The sequence below is a fragment of the Camelus bactrianus genome, chromosome 25 (genome assembly GCF_048773025.1).
Source record: "Camelus bactrianus isolate YW-2024 breed Bactrian camel chromosome 25, ASM4877302v1, whole genome shotgun sequence".
In the NCBI taxonomy this organism is placed as follows: Eukaryota; Metazoa; Chordata; class Mammalia; order Artiodactyla; family Camelidae; genus Camelus; species Camelus bactrianus.
Window position 1 is genome coordinate 13902703 of NC_133563.1, and position 19967 is coordinate 13922669.

Consider the following 19967-nt stretch of genomic DNA (forward strand, 5'->3'; position numbering starts at 1 on the left):
CTCATTTCTTCACTTGGAGTCTCTTTAGTAACTTTTGTACTGTAGTAATTTTCTATTAATTTTATTTACTAGGGATACCCTTTATACTATTGACAACTTTTCAGACTTCTTCAGCAAAACTGGTACCTTTTAACATTGTTCATCCCTCCCTTTCATCTTCTCTTCATATTTAGCTTCCAAAATCACTATCCTCTATCTATCTTTTTTCTTTGATACTTCTCATCCATTGGTTATTATCTACTTGGGAAGTCAGCCCTTCTTCACTGTTTCCAAACTGGTTTGAATTCAAAACTCTTCTGCCAGAAAATAGTCATGTACTATCTCTACTTACTAATCACATTGTGGCATTACACCATTTCAGTTGTGTAGCATTTTAAAAGCCTTTCTTCCTTTGATTCTTAAAGTAATAAAGTGATATATAGTGAATAGATGTTACAAGCCCCAGTTTATATAGGTATATCAAAATAGCTTGTACAAAATTGTGCATATACTGTGTCAGAACCAAAATAGAAAGCCATGTCTTCTCACTTGTCAGACTAGAAAGCTGCCCATATCAACCCAGTGCTGTGAAAACTAGCATTAGAGTCTCACCTCTTTGATTTAGTATAACATAATTTCTACCTAGTTCCACCCACTTATATTTTGCCAAGAATCAAGGCATCATCTTAACATCTCTTTAATATTTGCTGCTCTCCATCTGGTTATTTTTAGGAGCTTGTCTTTCACAATATTTCAACCTATCCATCTTTTCCACATATAAAAACAAAATTTCTTTGCTAAGCCAGTTTTTTTAAAAATCTAAACTGAGATTTTCTTAAGCACCACTGTGTCTTAACCCTTCTGTCATTAAATTTAAATTTCTTATTCAGTATATTAATCAAATCTCATTCTGTCTTGAAGCCTTTTATTCATTCTCTTACATTTTCCCTATTCAGATCAGTTAGAAGAGGCCGTCTCAGCTGGGCACAGAGACTTCTATATCCAAAGGTTGATCTGGAGGACAACATGACAGCTCCAGTGTCCTAAATTCAATAGGCAAAGTAGTCATAATTTCCCTGATGATGACCTTCAGCAGCAAGTTTAGTTTAGGTTTAATGCATAATCCAAAACCTGTATGCTGATTCCAAACTCCAGTGCACTGTTTTCTAGAATATATCAGTATATATTTATCAGGCATTCCATTATTAAGAGTTCCATTGTCAGGTTTGGGGGAAGCCTAAATTAAATAAACAGTTTTATAATGATGCATCCTTCAGGATTACTGTTCCATGGAACAACAATTTATGTAACTGTGCACCTAAATCTATTTAAATTGAGCTAGAAATCCAAGGACAGAGTTTCTCACAGAATTCTCAGTACTTCTTTTTCCCATATTTCTGGAAACACTTTGAGAAGAGCCATGCATAGAAGTTTGGCACTTAACTTCTAGTCTGAGGCAGAGGTGCACTTTAATGAAGAATAAAATAAACAAAATAATCTAGGTCTTGAACTTCAGTAAAAGGTTCTAATTGAGTATATATAAAGCCCTATTTGAAGTTTTTGGTTGACTTTTCCCCCTCATTTTCACAGTCTGCCTCCTCCAACATATCTTATTGAAAATATTTCAAATCATTGAATACATCTTGAAAGTTTCACAGTAAAAGCTCTCTTTTAAATTGTTTCCCATAATAGAGTTCTTAACATAGCAGCAAATGAATTCAAAGCTGTGACATTGTCTAAGCTCTATGTGTTAATATAGCCCTCAAATGAGGAGGAAGATGTCGAAAATATAGAAACCTTCTCATTTTTATCTGTCTGAACCCCCTTACAGTTGCTTTAATTTTTAAATTATTTTAATCTGTATAGCAGCAACATGTGTTACAAATATGAGTTTTAAAGAATGATTTTTCCCCACTCAAACAAGGGCATAGTAAATTCAGGTTAAATTTCTACTTGAATTTTCTAACTTGAACACAGTAAGTTTTCTCTTAAAATATGACTTTAAATATTTCTGTAATTCAAATGTGGAACAGAAGCATAGATCACTACAAGCAAACACTGGCAAACAGATTAAAGTTTGGGTAAATAAGATTAAGCTAAATACACTGTCAAAGCCATAAGCCAACGGAAAAAAAATATACTTCATGACATGAAAGTGTAATACTTCTCTAAAAAAAAGGATTGATCAATAAATGACAAACTACAAAGTTTTAATATCCATCAAAGAGCTCATATGAGGTAATAAAGCAAAGATAAACAATCTAATAGAAAAATGAGAAATATATATGAATGGGTTAGTCACAGAAGAAGAATGCAAATGGTCAATAACCATGAAAAGATGAAAATATAACCTCTCAGGTAGATAAGATTAATAAAACGACTAGCAAGGTTTGGGGAAGTTAGAAAGCCTATGGGTTTCTAATTTGAGGAGAATGTAAAATTCACAGATAATTTGTCAATATCTATGAAAAATTAAAATAATCACATAAAAGGTTCTACTAAGTTGTAAGTTTTAGTGCATCTACAACAATGAATGAAGTATATCTTTATATAGTTACATGTGCAATATATCCATGATATATTATTATAAAGTAGAAATAAACTCAGGATTTAAAAAATAGTTACAATCTATACACATACACATATATGATATAAATATGTACTTGTGCATGTGTATAATTGTATATAGGTGTGTATCTCTGAAGCACATAGATAAATCTGCACCCTCCACACACACATGTGTATCTTAGTATATTCATTAAAAAGTCTGGAGGAATAGGCACCAGACTGCTAATCTGTTAATGACAATTCTCTGCAGGGGGTGGAGTAATACGGAATTAGGGACTTTAACTTTTTTTTTTCCCCTCTGCCCGATGCCACATGTGGCCCCTCCCTGCCACACCCTGGAGGCCACTGGGCTAGGGACTTTAAGTTTTAATTTATGTGCTTCTATATAGTTTAGTATTTAGATCAGTTAAATTTTTCTTTTTTTATTAATCAGAGAGATGTAGTAAATAGTCATGAGTCTAGAATGACCTAAGAAGATGCTGTCTAGAGATGAAAAAATTGGGCTGAATGAGTGGACCTCAAAATGTGGACTGATAACCTTGGATGCCATGCTGCAGGCTTTTGGGGATGGAGAATAGTGGTATAAAAGCCATCTCTATTTTATTTATGTTAAAACAATGAATATGTTTATAATATTTAATGTAAACTATGTGATCTGTGTTTTCCATTAAATTTTTATTTTTAGTTTGTATTTGTGTGTGTACATAGATAAATGATATTGGTTGAGACAGAGCTACTGGGACATTTGCCAGTTCATCATTCAGTCAGCATTCATAAAGCATTTAATACTATATGGACTATGTGTAGAGAATTGTGCTTGGGAGCATGAAGACAAAAATAAATAAAACCCAGTCTCTGTGTTCCAGAAGGTCACAGCCTACACACAAACACACACACATACACACACTCAACAATGTGATGGGAGAAGTGAAGTAATGGGAGGAAAAAACAAGGTACAGTATAATCATATATATGTTGTAACGAGCAAATCTATTTGGCAGAGTCAGAGAAAGTTTCTTGGAGCGGGTATCATCTGCACCAAGTTTTGAAGGGACAGGAGTTTGTGAGTTGAATAAAGAAATACAGGGCATTCCCGACAAGGCAAACATCAAATGTGCCTGAAATAACATCAAGTCTTCAGAGTGACACTAACAACTAGTATGATTAAATACTTACTATGTGTTTCAGGCACTGCTCTCAATGCTTTAAATACATTAACTCAATTAATCCTCACATCAACTCCTTGCACCACTACTATCATCATCCCTGTGTTATGAACGAGAATATCAAAACACAGAGAGTTTAAATAATTTGCTCGAAGTCACACAATGTATGGCAGAGTCGGTTAGAGCAAAATCAAGGAAAATCCCAGGCAATCTGGCCTCAGAGTCCTGCTCTTAGACTATACTTCAAAAATATAAGTCTTATGGAAGTAAGGCTATAAAATTAGAATTATAATGGTCATGCACTGTGATTCATGCGAAAGAACTTGAACTTTCCCCAGTCCATTATAGAGAATTAGTAGAGGGTAGATACTATTTAGAGATTTAAAAGTTGGGTTGGACTAGTGTGTGTGGGGAGGGACCTAAAAATGAGAAAAATAATCTGACTTTAAATTTAGAAAGAAGATTTTGGCAGACTTTTGGAGGATAGCTTTGAGAGGTATAAGACATAAGCCATGCACAGAAGTCACTAAAATGGCTGAGACAAAAATTAATGGGATTTTGACCTAAGACATAGTCAGAGTAAATGGAAAGAATAAGATAGATTGGAAAAATATTTAGGATATAGAATTGACAACATCAACAGTGATTGATGAGTTGTGATTTTACTTTAGTTTTTTGTAAAGACTTTACCAAACTGAAGATAACTTTAATTTGAAAGACTATGATTTTACTGTTCATTTATTTTAGGCATATTAAGTACTAAAAATCAATGCTTTACTATTCAATTACAGTTATTTGTTAGTAAGGTATACTATAATTTAGTATCTTAAAATTACACATACTTCAATCAGTTACAATTAATTAGTAACTTCCCATAACCTCTAGCTAGAAGATAGATGAAGCTTGTCAAATAAGTTCAGTGAATTCAGTATTAGGAGAAATAAACAATGATCTATACAAAAATAGGCCCAAAACAACTGGCCTACACCTTTCTTCAAATTTGTATTTAATTATGTTAAGAGGATAACTTGACAACCACGTCAATTAATCCTGAGGCTGCAATCATGTTGGAAAAATATTTCTGTAATAATTAAGACAGAATCATCATGGACTTGAACCCTGATTTTGCCATACACCAGCTGTTTGGTCACAGGCAAGATACTTGACTTCTGAAAACTTGATCTTCTTCATATAAGATGGAAAAAACAATAAATACTTTACAGGATAAGTTGGAAGATTAGCAGTAGAATATGTGAAGCACCTTGCTCAGATATTCACCTGCCTGATATTAGATAGCTAGGCAGCAGATAATTTTGCTGAAACTATGTCAGAACAGCCCCCACTTGCGTAGTTTCACTTCACTCTGACTAGTCTTATTGAAGATTTCTCTAATTTTCATTCTGCATATTCAGCACAAGTAAGATTAAGAAAGCCCAGGGGCTCCATCTTTGTACACGTGGAACATTGAATTCTCTTCCTGTGTACCCTGGTGAGGCAGAAGAATTTCTTCTAGAATATGTTTTACCTGGTTATGCTCCAACCTTGGAAAACATTGGGATTAAGTCTGAAATGGGTAGGTGCCTTGAAACCTGACCAGCTGACCAAATCTTTACACCAAAGGACCCAGTTATATATTCGATTCAACTGAGGGAATTTGCATTATGGTATCTTTCCCTGTCTACATCTCTTTTCTATTTTTTTGAGCAGAAATGGCAGGAAACATACTGGAGGAATCTAATAAAAGTTGACAATTACATGTCTCACTTTGTCATACCAACCCTCAATGTGCAGTAAAGAGTAATGCTTCCCATTTCTTGAGTTCTCGGTCATGCGATTTCAATTATATGGGCCAGTTACTGATCTCTTACTTCTCAGTGCTATTTCCTTGAAGTAAGGAACAAAACCAAGTTTTGAGATTAGGAAAGCATCCAATAAAAGAAAAAAAAAATCCTAAAAAAAAAGCAAACTGGCAGCTTCTTGGAGTCACCCCCTACTAGATTGTTACAAAAACAAACAGCAGTGCAAATGTTGTTAATCCTACTCTTTGTTTTGTGCCTTTGGCCATTTAGGGGATAAAGAAGTGAATCTAATGAAGTCAAAATTCTGTTTTCAACCCTACAACTGATGCATTTAATTTGTCAGGATGTAAATCAGCAGGACCTCTCAGCATGATTGTGTAGTATAATCCTGTCCATAAAATATTCCTCCATGTTCTGCCAAAGAAGTGGTGGACCCTCTGAAGGACCAGCTCACCGACTTGGCAGCTGAGGCCCCATCATACTCAAAGCTGGTAAGTCACACACCCAGATGCAACCCCTGACATTCCTTGGGGAGGAAGCAAAGCTTAATTTAGATAATCCCCTTTGCAAAGTGTATTAGCTGATCCAAACCAGACCCAGCCAACTAATGGCATTTTGTTCCTACATTTCAGAGATGCCTCGATGTAGAAATAGCTTCTTGTTGCATTTGGAGGATTAAGATTCATTTAAGGAATAGGTAGGGATGATCAATAAACTGTTTTAAAATATATAAACAGCTTCATGCTTGACTTTGACTTTCTATCCACTTAAATGGTGTGGGGCAGGGCATTTCTTTGTTGCTGTAGAAAGAGCCTGGCAGAGTCTTCTAAATTCATTTCACATATGAAAATAAACAATAAAAATAAACATAATAGGGAAAGTATGCTGTGTATTACAAATAGGGACTTCCGGTTTGTACAAAGAAAAACACTTTTTTCTCAGTGGTTCATGGAAGAATATGTCTGGTTTAACAATAGATGTCCTACCGACACTCCACTACACACATGGACAGGGAGACCTGGATAGCTGTAGAGACGTTGCAATGCCAGAAGATTCAGCACTTTGATGGAAAATTCCCCCAGAAACCACATGTGAATTAATGTCATACTAGAGGATTAAAAAAAAGAAAGGGGTGCAGAGGAGAAGCAAAAGATGCATGTAAGTTCTTTTCCGCATGAGCACAGAAATGAATTTAAAGTTAAAACCTAAATACCTGAATTCATTGTGAAATACCTATACTGCTAGAAAATGAAATTGTTAAAATCCTGAAAAAAATATCTTTAGCAATAAATGGTGTGATTTGTACATGTAAGAAAATCTGGATTTTCCTCAGAATTAGAATTCAATGAGGGAAAAAATTCATCAGCAGCAAGCACATATGTGCTTGGGATCAGAAACTGGATTCTTCTGAGAGGCTGCGGCATATGGAGAAGTCCTGTTCACCTGACCCGCAGCATAGCTCTTTTGAGAGCTCAAACCTTCACTCAGGTTTACTGATGGAACAGAGAGAACAATTTTTAAGCAGTTTATTTAAAAAAAACAACAACCCAACATTCTTTGGTAAGAATTCCATAGTAGGAAATGATACCAGATGTCATATCAAGAATTAAAATGGAAAGAAAAAAAAATCCAAAATGATCTGGAATTAGGGTAGAAGAAGAAGAGGAAGAAGGAAGAGGAGAAGGAGCAAGAGTGTGGGAAGGAGAAGAAGAAGAAAGAAAAAAAGTGAGAGAATGAATATGATCAAGAAGGAGGGAAAGAGAGAGATAGACAAGGAAAACTGGAAAGAGGTGAGTACAAGTGACACTTAAGGACAGCTTTTGTTTTTATATTTAAGGATGAACCCTTTTAGGCCTCCCAATTGGTTTTTTTTTTCTTTCTTTCTTTCTTTCTTGGTATCCTGACAGCTAAATTGTCAGATGTAGACCAAGAGATAATACACATATCAGCAGGAGGAGAACTGAAGAATGTAAATTCAAGCTGACAACTTTTTTAAAAGAGAAATCATATTTGGTAACATACCTAGTGAGAGATGAATCAAAACCACCCTAGGTTACACCTATAAAATGAAATGTCATGCAGTTATTAAGAGTTATATTTGAGGGATCTCTACTGATTAAAAAAGATACCTCTGAACAAAGCAGGCTGCAAAACAGTGTGTATAGCATGGCACACTTTTTGTGAAAAATATATTTATATTTTATATATAGCAACATAAGAAGCTCTTTCTCTGCAGCATCATGTCATGTGATGGGATTGTGACTTTTAATTTTCTTCTGTGTACTTTCTTATTTTTCTATGATAAATGTGTTATTTACCTAAAATTATAAAAACAACCTAAAAAATAAGGTAAAATTATCATTGTTTTACTTCTTTGTTCTTAGACAAAGCTTTCACAATAGCATGTTGAAAGATGACTATAAATGGGGTCCACTTTTAGGAACAAAGTTAAAGCATGGTGGGACCCTAAGTCAAGGGATAGTTGCAGTAGAGCATACCTGTTATGTGTATGTGTCTGGTTACTGTGAAACTGCAGTGGGATAAATGGTACTTTTAAACAGGACTCTCAATTCCAGAACATTTCATCAGGCAACTCGTTAAGGGTCAAGTCCTGTCAAGTTTATTTATAGTTATACAATTTACCCATGACAAAGATAAATAAATGTAAAACTTAGAAATACAAGTCACGGAGCATGGAGTGACCCCTTTCAGACTCTAAACCAACAGTCAGGTTTATCTTCTTCATGCAAAAGTTTAATTATAATCATTGTCATTAAGGTCTATGTTTAACATAAAGTTGGGAAACCCTTCTAAGTTGCAGACAGTATTGAGAGATCATGCGCTAGGAAAGAGCAGGACTATGAATAAAGAAGCCTGGATTACATTCTCAGTTGTGCCACCAGCAAACTGTGTGACCTTGGACCTGTTCCCTCATCTGTAAAGTTAAGAAGAGAATTAGCAGCTCATCTTAGATGCCTTCCTGGTTTGGAACATGGTGGAAACTATAATTCCACCAAGACAATGATATTTACCTAGTTTCTAGCAACACAATGATCTTTAATTCAATGTAATGCATGAGAACTAAAACTTCCTCAAGCTGTCCATATATCCAGAAGAAAATGAAGAAAATATACAATATATTTGTCCCCCAGAGGTCAGTGCTTTAATTAAATTGTCCATCATGAATATCAGTGACTTCAAAATAATGTAGTCTATATATTATCCTAGCTGTCAAGATCTGTAAGTCCCTGCTGGCTGGAATGTGCATATGATGCCTGGAGCTCTAGGTGCAATACTAGAGGATGATGTGACCTTGAGGAGGGAAGTCATGTGTGAAGGATGGCATGGAAAGAAGATAGAATGAGTCTGGTCACTGATGACACAGTAGAAACCTGGACTGTTTCTCCCTGAATTTTGAGGTGGAAGTACTTCTGTGTCTTGTTTAAGCGGCTGCTATTTTCACTCTGTTATTCAAACCCAAATGCAAATTCAGGATGATATGGAGTGTGCAGTTTTTTTTGAAAGGAAGGTGTTCGGGAAGGTAACACAGAAAAAGTAATGTCTTGGCAGATTATTTTAAAGAATGAATAGGAGTTGCCCAGGGGATGAGAGATGAGGAATCTAGTGGAAGAATATTCTTTGTCACCACATACTTCATTGGATACCATTTTAATAATTTTTTTGTTTGCTTGTTTGTTTGTTTGAAAATAATTTTGAACTTACCAAAAGTTACAAGAACAAGAATAGTAAAAATAACACCTCTTACACTCTTTACTCAAGTTCATCTAATGTTATTAACATTTTACCCCATTTGCTTATATTTGCTGCCTCACTCTCTTTATGTATTTTATATTACCAATATTAAATGGTCTATATCATGAAAAAAAAATCTATAAGTCCTATTTCACTTACCTGAGAAGATTCATAGTTCATAAAGCTAACCAAAAATTAATCATTTCTTTGATAAATTGAAAGCCAGAGTTAGTGGCTTTAAATGGGGGAAAAATAAATCTTGAAACAGCTTCACAGGTAAAAAATTTTCTGGAAAACAAAAAACTGTTTCTGTCTAGTACAAGATCTCTGAATTCAACGATCTTGTATCTCTGCACAAGCTTTAGGGTGAGCAGAGTGATAATTCAAGTTACAGAGTTTCAGAGGCTCTATTCTTTTCTCTATTGCTGTAGATTTTGGTTCTGCTGAAAATTGTCAATATTTTGTGTCACCAAATTTAATTATAGAATCAATTAATTTTGTGGATATGGTAAGATATGAACAAGTAAGTATCAGATAAATTAGTGCTAAAAGTCATAAGAAGCAAATATTTCAAGAGTGTAAGCAACAGTATTAATCTTATTGTTGACATACTTGCTGTGTTCACCTCAATTTCTCATTTCTTTTTATATTAAAAATTAATTTGGCTCTATATTTCTTTTTTTTTTCACAAATCACTTCAGTCTTTTTTAAAGAGTTGGCAGGGATGTGGAGGCTATAAATAAGTATACATGTACATATTTTTGGAATATAACAATCCTCACCTGTTTTTCTCATGAATCTTTAGGATTTCATTTGTCTGTTGCAGAAGTTGCTTCTCTAGCTTGTATGTTGATAATGAGTTCTCCAGCAGTTGTATTTCAAGTCGAGAAGTTTGATTTAGTACCTTAAGATAAAAGATAAACAACATTTCAATCTCCATTTACAAAGAGTAAAAATAATTATTTTGAGATTTTTATTTAGCTCTGTTTCCTTTTAAAATAATATTCCTTCTAGTATAATTAATTAAATGATCTACATTGTACTAATTAATGCTTTGCATGTCTCAAACATTATATTCGAGATTGAAGCTGCAGTTGAGTGAGAAAACTAAGTTGTTAAATCTAATTTCATATTTTAATTTTCATGTTCTGAATCCCTAGAATATTTCACTGTGCTAGTTGCCTTAAATATATTATGTCTAATATTTACAAGTGCAGGATGAGTGTAAGTACAAGGTCTTAGATATTGTATATACTTAAGAATCACTAATAGGCATGTAAAACAGCCTGCCTTGATCTATCACTTTGCAGAAACTAATTAGAACAGTGCGAAAAACTCTTGATGTAGTTTAGGCAGCTTCATGATCACACAGTTACTGAATTCCTATCATGTTAAGTCATGTCAGCCCTTCCAGATGCCATATCATTTCATTTACATGGGCATCCGTTGAAGGAGGAATTACTATCTTCAGTTTACAAATGAGGAAACTGAGGTTCAGAGAGAGGCTGGAATTCACATAGGAACGAAGGGAAGAGTTAGGTTTCAAACACAGATACTGTGACTCTAATTCTAATGTTTTACATAGAAAACCAAGAAGAGAGAGAATCAAACCCTCCTGGGTTTTCTTTTCTTTTCTTTTCTTTTTTTAACATTCTTTATTGAGTTATAATCATTTTACAATGTTGTGTCAAATTCCAGTGTAGAGCACAATTTTTCAGTTATACATGAACATATATATATTCATTGTCACATTTTTTTCTCTGTGAGCTACCACAAGATCTTTTATATATTTCCCTGTGCTATATATTATAATCTTGTTTATCTATTCTACGTTTTGAAATCTCAATCTGTCCCTTCCCATCCCCCGCCCCTTTGGCAACCACAAGTTCGTATTCTATGTCTATGAGTCTGTTTTTGATCTGTATTTATGTTTTTTTTGTTTTTTTAGATTCCACCTATAAGCGATCTCATATGGTATTTTTCTTTCTCTTTCTGGCTTACTTCACTTAGAATGATATTCTCCAGGAATATCCATGTTGCTGCAAATAGCGTTATGTTGTCGTTTTTATGGCTGAATAGTATTCCATTGTATAAATATATCACATTTTCTTTATCCAGTCATCTGTTGATGGACATTTAGGCTGTTTCCATGTCTTGGCTATTGTAAATAGTGCTGCTATGAACATTGGGGTGCAGGTGTCATTTTGAAGTAGGGTTCCTTCTGGATATATACCCAGGAGCGAAACCCTCCTGGGTTTTCATCTGAGGAGATGAAGTGACCAGGAACCTAGATTGCTCTGAAGACAGACTATAGTTATCCTTTCAACTGCACTACACTGGGTCTTCTAGAAACTGTAAATGTTCAACTCCTGAACCACAAAAACTCATGTTCCTAGTCAGGCTTTAAAATAACCTGAGTCTGAGCCATGAACCCCACCTACCCTCCGAGTAAATATCACACACTCCAGGCCTAGAAGATGCCTTCAAATTGTGCCAATGTCCTTGTCCCTTCCTGTCTTTGTCCAGGACCCTTCTTCCTTAAAGGAGGTAAAAGAGGCAAGGAAGAAGGTATAATTAATTTTTTAAAAATTTAAAGTTCTCCTTATGTCATTTGAGAACTTTTATAACTACCATACTTTTTTTAGAACTACTTATTGAAAGGGACCTAGGAAACCTTCTGGAGAGTCAATATCAATCTAAAGGGTCCTCCTCTAAAAATGACACCAAGACAGCTTCCCTCCTTTTCTGTGGCAGGTCTAAACTTGAGATTATATCAGATGCACATAGAAAGCCTTTTCAAAATATACTGACATGGCCAGGGCTGGGTTTGGGCTAGAGAAGGTTGTGGGGAAAGCTGATGTATTTGCAGGGGAATAGGACAAGGACTAGGATTGAGACAGGAAGGGGGCAGGGTATAGCCATTCAAGGAATGCTACAACAATTAACATCAAAATGGTGAAAGATTCAACCCCCAGTAGGCCTTGAGGCTCAGGATGATGACAGATTTAACTTCTAGTAGATCTTGAGTTTCACTATATGCCCATTGTAATATATTAACTTGGTGAATAACACGCCCACAGGCACCATGGCAGTCCCAAGACTAGCCACAAAAGGTCAAAGTGTGGGAAATAGCCAACTTCCTGGGAATCCCAGCCCCTTCCCCAGGCTATTTAGACTGGTCCTTCCGCTTATTAGCATATGAAGCCACTGAGCCCATAAAAACCAGCAACACAGCGCCTCCCTGCTGCCCCTCTCTCTCCCTCTTCAGAGTCGCCCGCATTCTGTCTATGGAATGTGTACCTACTTTAAATCTGAGCACCCAACCCCTACACCTTGTGGTTTTCTCTTGCCTTTCAGCTTATCTCTCTGAATAAATCTACCTTCACTCAACTGTGGCTCGCTCTTGAATTTTTTTCCTGAGGGAAGCCAAGGACCCACACTTGGCAGGGCACTCCCAGGGGCTCAACTGAAGCCAGGGACACAGCCCTCCTCATGCCCCACATCTGTTTTCCTGCATCAGGATGAGAAGAGAGAGGCAAGTGCCTCAGTTGTAAAATTTAAGGTGGTGTCAAAAAACTCAATGATGAAGATAAGTAATATTTTACTGCAACATCTTGAAAGATAAAAAATAATGTAAAAAACTCATTGGACAGGATATCATTTTAAAATAAAGACAGGACATGCCCCTACAAATGTATGATTCAGTCTTGAATAACTTGATCTCACTCCTTTCCCCTTAGTCCCAGCCTTGCAGGGGGTAGGGGTGGGGCCAGGAGACGGGGTTGTCAGGGAGGTGGAGAAGAGAATGGTGAGATGGGGCATTTAAGTTTGAAAAAAGTTTTAAGCTGCTATAATTCATTTATACAACTGTCATGAATATGGATCTGAAAGTCAGTCTAAAAGTTACTACTACTAATCTAAACTCCTATTTGTGGAGTGTTTTAGAGTTTCAAAAATATTTCCCATTGTGAATCATTTCATTTGAGGAAAACAGAAGCAAGAGGACTTGGGATTTGAGGATAGAATTAAGAGCAGCCAAGAGGAAAAAAATGGCAGAGAATGTAAAATTAGAAATACACAAGATATAACTTTCAACTATTAAATAAATTTTTGTCCAGGCAAGTTTTATTTATTTATGAGAATGGCAATTTATAAAATAATTAAATAGGAGATGAGACATTTTTATCTTTTGGTAACATTTAGAACAATGCTTGGCACAGAGAAGACCCTCAATATTTACTGAATGAATGAATGGTATATTATCTCACTGAATCAAGCTTACTATATGCCATTAAACAAATTCTATTTTCTTCTTTATTCACTGTACTCTGATCACACTGAGACAGGAAAGGGGCAGGGCACAGCCATTCAAGGAATGCTACAGCAGTTAACATCAAAATGGTGGAAGATTCCCCTAGTAGGCCTTGAGGGTCAAGATGATGGGAGATTTGACTTCTAGCAGATTTTGAGCTTCACTATACGCCCACTGTAATATATTAGCATGGTGAACATGCCCACAGGCAGCATGGTGAACATGCCCACAGGCACCATGGCAGTCCCAAGACTAGCCACAAAAGGTCAAAGAATGGGAAATGGCCAGCTTCCTGGTAATCCCAGCCCCTTCCCCAGGCTATTTAGACTGGTCCTTCCACTTACTAGCATATGAAGCCACTGAGCCCATAAAAACTGGCAACAGGAAGCCAGTGTTGCAGGCCTTGCAGCAGCTGCCCTCTCTCTCCCTCTTTGGAGACAGCCCACAGTGTCTATGGAGTGTGTACCTACTTTTACTCTAATCTGAGCACCCAACCCCCACACCTTGTGGCCTTTCTCTTGCCGTTTGATGTATCTCTCTAAATAAATCTACCTTTACTCAACTGTGGCTTGCTCTTGAATTCTTTCCTGTGGGAAGCCAAGGACCCACACTTGGCAGGGCATGTCCCAGGGGCTCAACCGAAGCCTGGGACATGGCCCTCCTCATACACCATATCCGTTTTTCCTGCATCAATACTTCCTGATATTCTCAAATACCAAAATTTTTATTTTACAAAGAAGAGAAATTGTTCTTCTACATGTCTGAGAAGAACATGAGAGAACACTGAAAACAAAATGGAATCATCCAAAATTGAAAATTAAGTTGCCTATATCTAAGTCTGGAGACACACCAGCTCCTAATTTTTCTTTACTATGCCCTACCCCCAGTCCATTTGCTACAGATTAACCAGAGTGATCTTTTTAAAAACATAAATCAGACATGTCATCTCCTATGTTAGATATGCTAATGAACTTCCCTGTGCAATAAGAACAAATTCCGAAGTTCTTAGCCTAGCCTACAAGGTCCTATGTGATCAGGACCTTGATTACTTCTCAGATCTCACTTCCTTTCACCTTCCCCCTTGTTTATTATGCTTCAATCATATTGGCCTTCTTTCTTCTACCCTGACATGCCAAATTCATTTCCACCTCAGGGTCTTTATGCTTGCAGTTTCCCCTGCATGGAAAGCCCAACCCTTCCCAGATACAAGGCTCATTTCTTCTCATCATTCAAGTCTTGCCTAATGAAGCCCTCCTCAGCTATTCTCTGTAAAGTAACTCCATCATCCTCCATCACATTGCCCTGTTTTATTTTCTTTATGATAACATCACTATTGGAAATCATCCTATCCATTCATTCATATGCTGTCTTTCTGCCTCAGGAGGATGTCAGTTACCCAGAGGCAACAACTCCATCTGGAGCCCTACAAACCCGCAGAGCCCAGCATGGGGCCTGGCACCTTGGGGCACTCAGAGCTATTTGTTAGATGATAGGCTAGACAATGGATAGTGAGCTGGTTTTCAAGTTGGGTAGTGGTCAGAGAGAGGGTAACTGGTCAGGTGAATATCAAGCTGGGTTTCAATTATAACAGCCCAAATCTAAAGCAGCATCTAAATGCAGGAGAAAGAGGGGGACAAATCTCAGAAGTCTAGGCTAACTGTCAGGTCATCTCAGGCCAGTTCTGAGCACAAATTCCAATTCCTTGTCTTCTTTCCCCAACACCTTAACCCAAGAGCTGCTTTATTTCAACTCTTTCCCTTGATGTATGAAAATAGGCCTGAAGTTCAAAGGCAGGCAACTGAAAGAATTGTACAGGAAACTATGATAAATTGACCACTTTCTTGCCATGTGTCTATGGAGCCAAACTTGCTGCTTAGCAATAATCTAAGCATTCCATTAAAATGACAAAAGACATTTCCTTCTTGAGCCTAAACACATTCCAAAAGTATGTATCAGAAAGAAAGAAAGAAAGAAAGAAAGAAAGAAAGAAAGAAAGAAAGAAAGAAAGAAAGAAAGAAAGAAAGGAAGGAAGGAAGGAAGGAAGGGAAGAAGAAAGGAAGAAAGAAGGAAAGGAAAGGAAAGGAAAGGAAAGGAAAGGAAAGGAAAGGAAAGGAAAGGAAAGGAAAGGAAAGGAGAAAGCAGAGTATGCGACATAAGCCCTTAAGGAACAATTTCAAAGCTTAAGTTTTTTCACGATATACCACAGAGTAAGGAAGATACAAGACTCAAAACTGAGGATTTATGGATAATAAAATTTTAGTTCTTTATTTGAAAATAAAAATTATTATTCTCTAAGTGAGCTAGATAACTTCAGCTTCCCTTTAATACTTTCAAAGAGTGACTCTAATCTTCCTTAAAAGGAAAATTTCCCACAAAAGAAAATTTTTCATCAGCATATTAACTTTGAAATCAACCTTGCTTGTAAGTTTGTGCTTTCTTTTACTTAAATTATGTTTTTCAAATAAAAATATAACACAAGGTATGATGTCCTGACTTAGACTTTTACTGAAGAATGAAGGCTGATACATGTACAAGGAATGAGAGTTAGAAGATCACCATTTCACAAAATCAATGAAATAACTTATGTGGTCAGTGATGAACAATGTGACAAAATACAACACTACAGGTTTCTGTTAATTTCCAAGGGGAAAGCAGACAATTGGGATGGAGAGGTATGGAGGCTTCCCTACCTTAACCAAGTCAAAATAGCATCACTGAGAGTGTGGCAAGCTGGTATTTGTACTTCCTGATGAGATGCAAAAGGAAATGACCAGTAATTCTACAAAGCACTCCCACCACAATGTTCAACTCAACCTAATTAAGCCTTTAGACAACTTCCAGTTTAAAAAAAAAATAAGGAAGAGTAAATTAAAGCACATCATAAAGAAATACTTAGACAAATTAAGAATATGGGACACTTCACAGAACAATTGAGCCAGTTTCATAAAAATCTCAAGAAAAACAAAAGAGTAAGTCAAATAGAGAAACACAAATGTGTATGTTACCATTTATATGGGAATCTAAAAATAAAACAAAGTAGTGGATATAACAGAAAAGAAACCAACTCATAGATAAGGAAAATAATCTAATGATTATCAGTGGGGAGAGAGACTTGGAGAGGGGCAAGATAGGAACAGTTGATTAAGAGATACAAACTACTATGTATAAAATAAATAAACTACGAGGATATGTTGTACAGCACAGGGAATATAGCCAATATTTTATAATAATTATAAATGGAATATAAGCTTTAAAAATTGCGAATTACTATGTTGTTCACCTGAAACTTCTGTAACATTGTAAATCAACTCTACTTCAATTAAAAACAAAAGTGTAAGGTTGCTCCAAATTAAAAGGGACAATTAAGTCGTTTTTTTTTAATTGAAGTATAGTCAGTTATAATGTGTCAGTTTCTGGTGTACAGTATAATGTGCTAGTCATGCATATATATATATATTTTTGTTTTCGCATTCTTTTTCATTAAAGGTTATTACAAGAGATCGTCATTCTAAGTAGGCCAGAAAGAGAAAGAAAAACACCATATGATATCACTCGTATGTGGAATCTATTAAGTCTTGACAAACAAAATGCCTACACAAATTTTGGCAGAAAAATTGAGGAAATTTGAAGGAGAAAATTAGATAATCTTAGAGAATTATTATTAGTTTTAGTTATGATAATATAATAAAGAATTATAATATATAGTTACTATAAGTATATTATATACTTTAATTTACATTTTATATAAACATATAATGTATTTATAATATAATGAATTTAATAAAGATAGTACTTATATTACAGATGCAGAAATTGTGGGTAAAAGTAACTTACCTAACAGAGCTAATACCCAGTAGGGTCAGAATGAAACCTAGGGAATCTCTCTCCAGAGCCTGAAGTCTTTCCATAGGCTCATGGAGCTGTACACGAACAGCTCTGGTGAAGAAAAGTATCTCTCCTCAGTCAGTAGCAACTGCTATCAAAAGGATTTCTTTCAATCACCATGAGATCTTCTGCTTGTTGCAGCTGATGGCATCTGACTTCTCTCCAGTACTCACTCAACAATAAACAAGCACTATGAAGCAAGAAAGTGACCAAATTTCTCATGCTCCTCAGAGTATAGAGAAAATACATTTATCCAATGTTCTCAGTCAGTCAGAACATCTTTGCAGTAGACTGCTTCTGTTCAAAGTCCTACTGTGACCCATCCACTATTTGTGGGTATATAGTACCATCAACACACAACCCTTAGGACATTGCCCTTGGGTTTGGGAGCATTAGGTTGAAAGCTACAAACATTAAGAGACTAATATTAGTAAACATAATCATTCAATAAATATTTGCTGAGAGCCTACTGTGTACCAAGTACTGTTTTAAATCCTAAGGATAGAGCAGAACAAGATAGACAAGCTCTCTAGCAGTTTCTGTATTGGTGTTGGGGTTAGCCAGTTTTTTCTGCAAAGGGCCAGATATCTTAGTCTTGGCAGGCCCTGGTGCAACTACTCAATTCTGCTGTTTTATTGAGAAAGCACCCATACACAACATATAAAACTTTATTTACAAAAAAAGATGGCATTTCGAATTTGACTTGTGGGTAATAGTTCACTGAGTCCTCTCCTAATGGATTATCAAACACTTTTTACAGAACTTGTGATAAAATTAATTACCAGGGTATTTTCCTTGGATGAATTATTAGCACATTTATTTTACTGCCTTTTCAATTAGGCTTAAACGTTTATTCAACTATCCTCTCATCAAGTTGAAGAGGCAGCGGCTCAACTTTGAGAGTTGCCCTTTGAAAACTTGTTTCTATCTTGAGATTCAAGCTCATTGATTAAATTGTTCCTGAACTGCCTTAAATTTACAATTGTATGATTTAAGTCCAAATAACAAGTGTGATAGTCTGTGACCTCTAAGAAGCAGATGATAAAATGAGATTAGACATGCGGGAAATGTATTAGGGGAAATACCTGTGAGGGAAAATTGGTAAGAAGTCGGAGCTGGCTAGGATCATCTTCTGAATAGAATGTAGATCTAAACACAGTAAAGAGAGGGAAGGAAAACGGCTGACTAGAAGTCTTAGTCTGCAGGGAAGTTGTGACAAAGTTTGGCAAGGCCGATGGAGAGCCCTTAGCCAAAGTCATATGTCAGTGAAGTCCTACAGCTTCCATCTGTGGATCTGATGAAGTATTGTTGCCGCAATGGCTGGAAGTGGGTGCTGAGAACCGTGGTTTCTGTACCAATACAGTGATGAATTTCAGGGCACAGCAGCTGGGGCCATTGGTCTATTACACCCTTCTCCACAGTAGATGACTAGAAAAGTGCATTTTTATGACTATAGAGAAAGGCTCTATAGCTAATTAATTTGGTGAAAAGTTAAGAAAGAAATGGTTTAGAAAAAGTTTTGCCATGTTAACTGCATTAAACTCACTGAGCATAAAGATTGCTTTACTTGCTGTTGTATTCTATTTAGTACCTTTTAAAATATCTCGCATCAAGGAGGTACCCAAAATATATCTTTAAAAAGTTTATTAAACTCCATTTCTAACACCATGGTTCCAAGTAAATGATTGGAAGTTGGAGGAAACTTAGGCTCAGTGGCTATAGAACTTCCCTATAGTTACACAGCCAGCAAGTGGCAAGGACAACACTGGATGCTAGGACTATATGAGACAATGTGCAGCCACATGGTAAAATGGCAGTAGTTGGTGGTACCCTCAGCAGCAGCGGCATCTTCATCATTTATAGAAAACTTTCACTTGCTACTATTAGCTTCACATTAATTTGCTCTACCTGATTTCCATCTTGGATCCAAGTCATGTCTGCAACCTTTGAGGGAGAAAGGAATCAAAAGAGAGAGGCAGTATAGAGAGCTGGTAAAGCACACAGACTCTGATGTCAGACTGCTGGGTTCAAATCTTCCCCTCACACTTACTACTGTTTTTCATGTGGGGCAAGTTGCTTTACTTTTGAGTTTTAGTTTCCACATCTTTAAACAAGGGATGGTAATAAAATGCTTAAGGTTTTAAAAGTATATATTAAAGCGCTAATTTATGTAAATTTGTTTAAAATAGAGCCAAGCACAAAGTTTTAGAGGTGAATTTTAATGGCGTTTATTTGTCTACTAGTGTACCTCTAATTAAAATTGGCCTGAGGAAGAAGTCAGAAATAGATTCACACTACAGGAAGGGACACAAATAATGTTTGAAACTAAGCTCTTCACATTGCACACTTGGAAAGAGGAACTGGAAGGAGAGAAGAAATTGGTACAAACTGACAACAGAGTAAGAAAAACACTGCCCACTCAACTGAGGAGGAAGGAACAAGTCCAGTGATGGCTCCTGATTCTCGCCACCATGACCAGCAGGGTTATTTAGATGTGCTCATTAT

The 19967-nt window shown here is 36.2% G+C and overlaps 1 protein-coding gene across 4 annotated transcripts in view; it reads right to left on the reverse strand.

Moving 5' to 3' along the window:
• ANGPT1 (angiopoietin 1) overlaps positions 1-19967 on the reverse strand; it is a 233702-nt gene that overhangs the window by 72284 nt on the left and 141451 nt on the right. For all 4 annotated transcript variants that reach the window (XM_010955829.3, XM_010955830.3, XM_045517264.2 and 1 more), the window contains exon 3: positions 10048-10169. In XM_010955829.3, coding sequence (XP_010954131.1) covers positions 10048-10169 — 122 coding nt within the window. The remainder of the gene's footprint in view (positions 1-10047; positions 10170-19967) is intronic.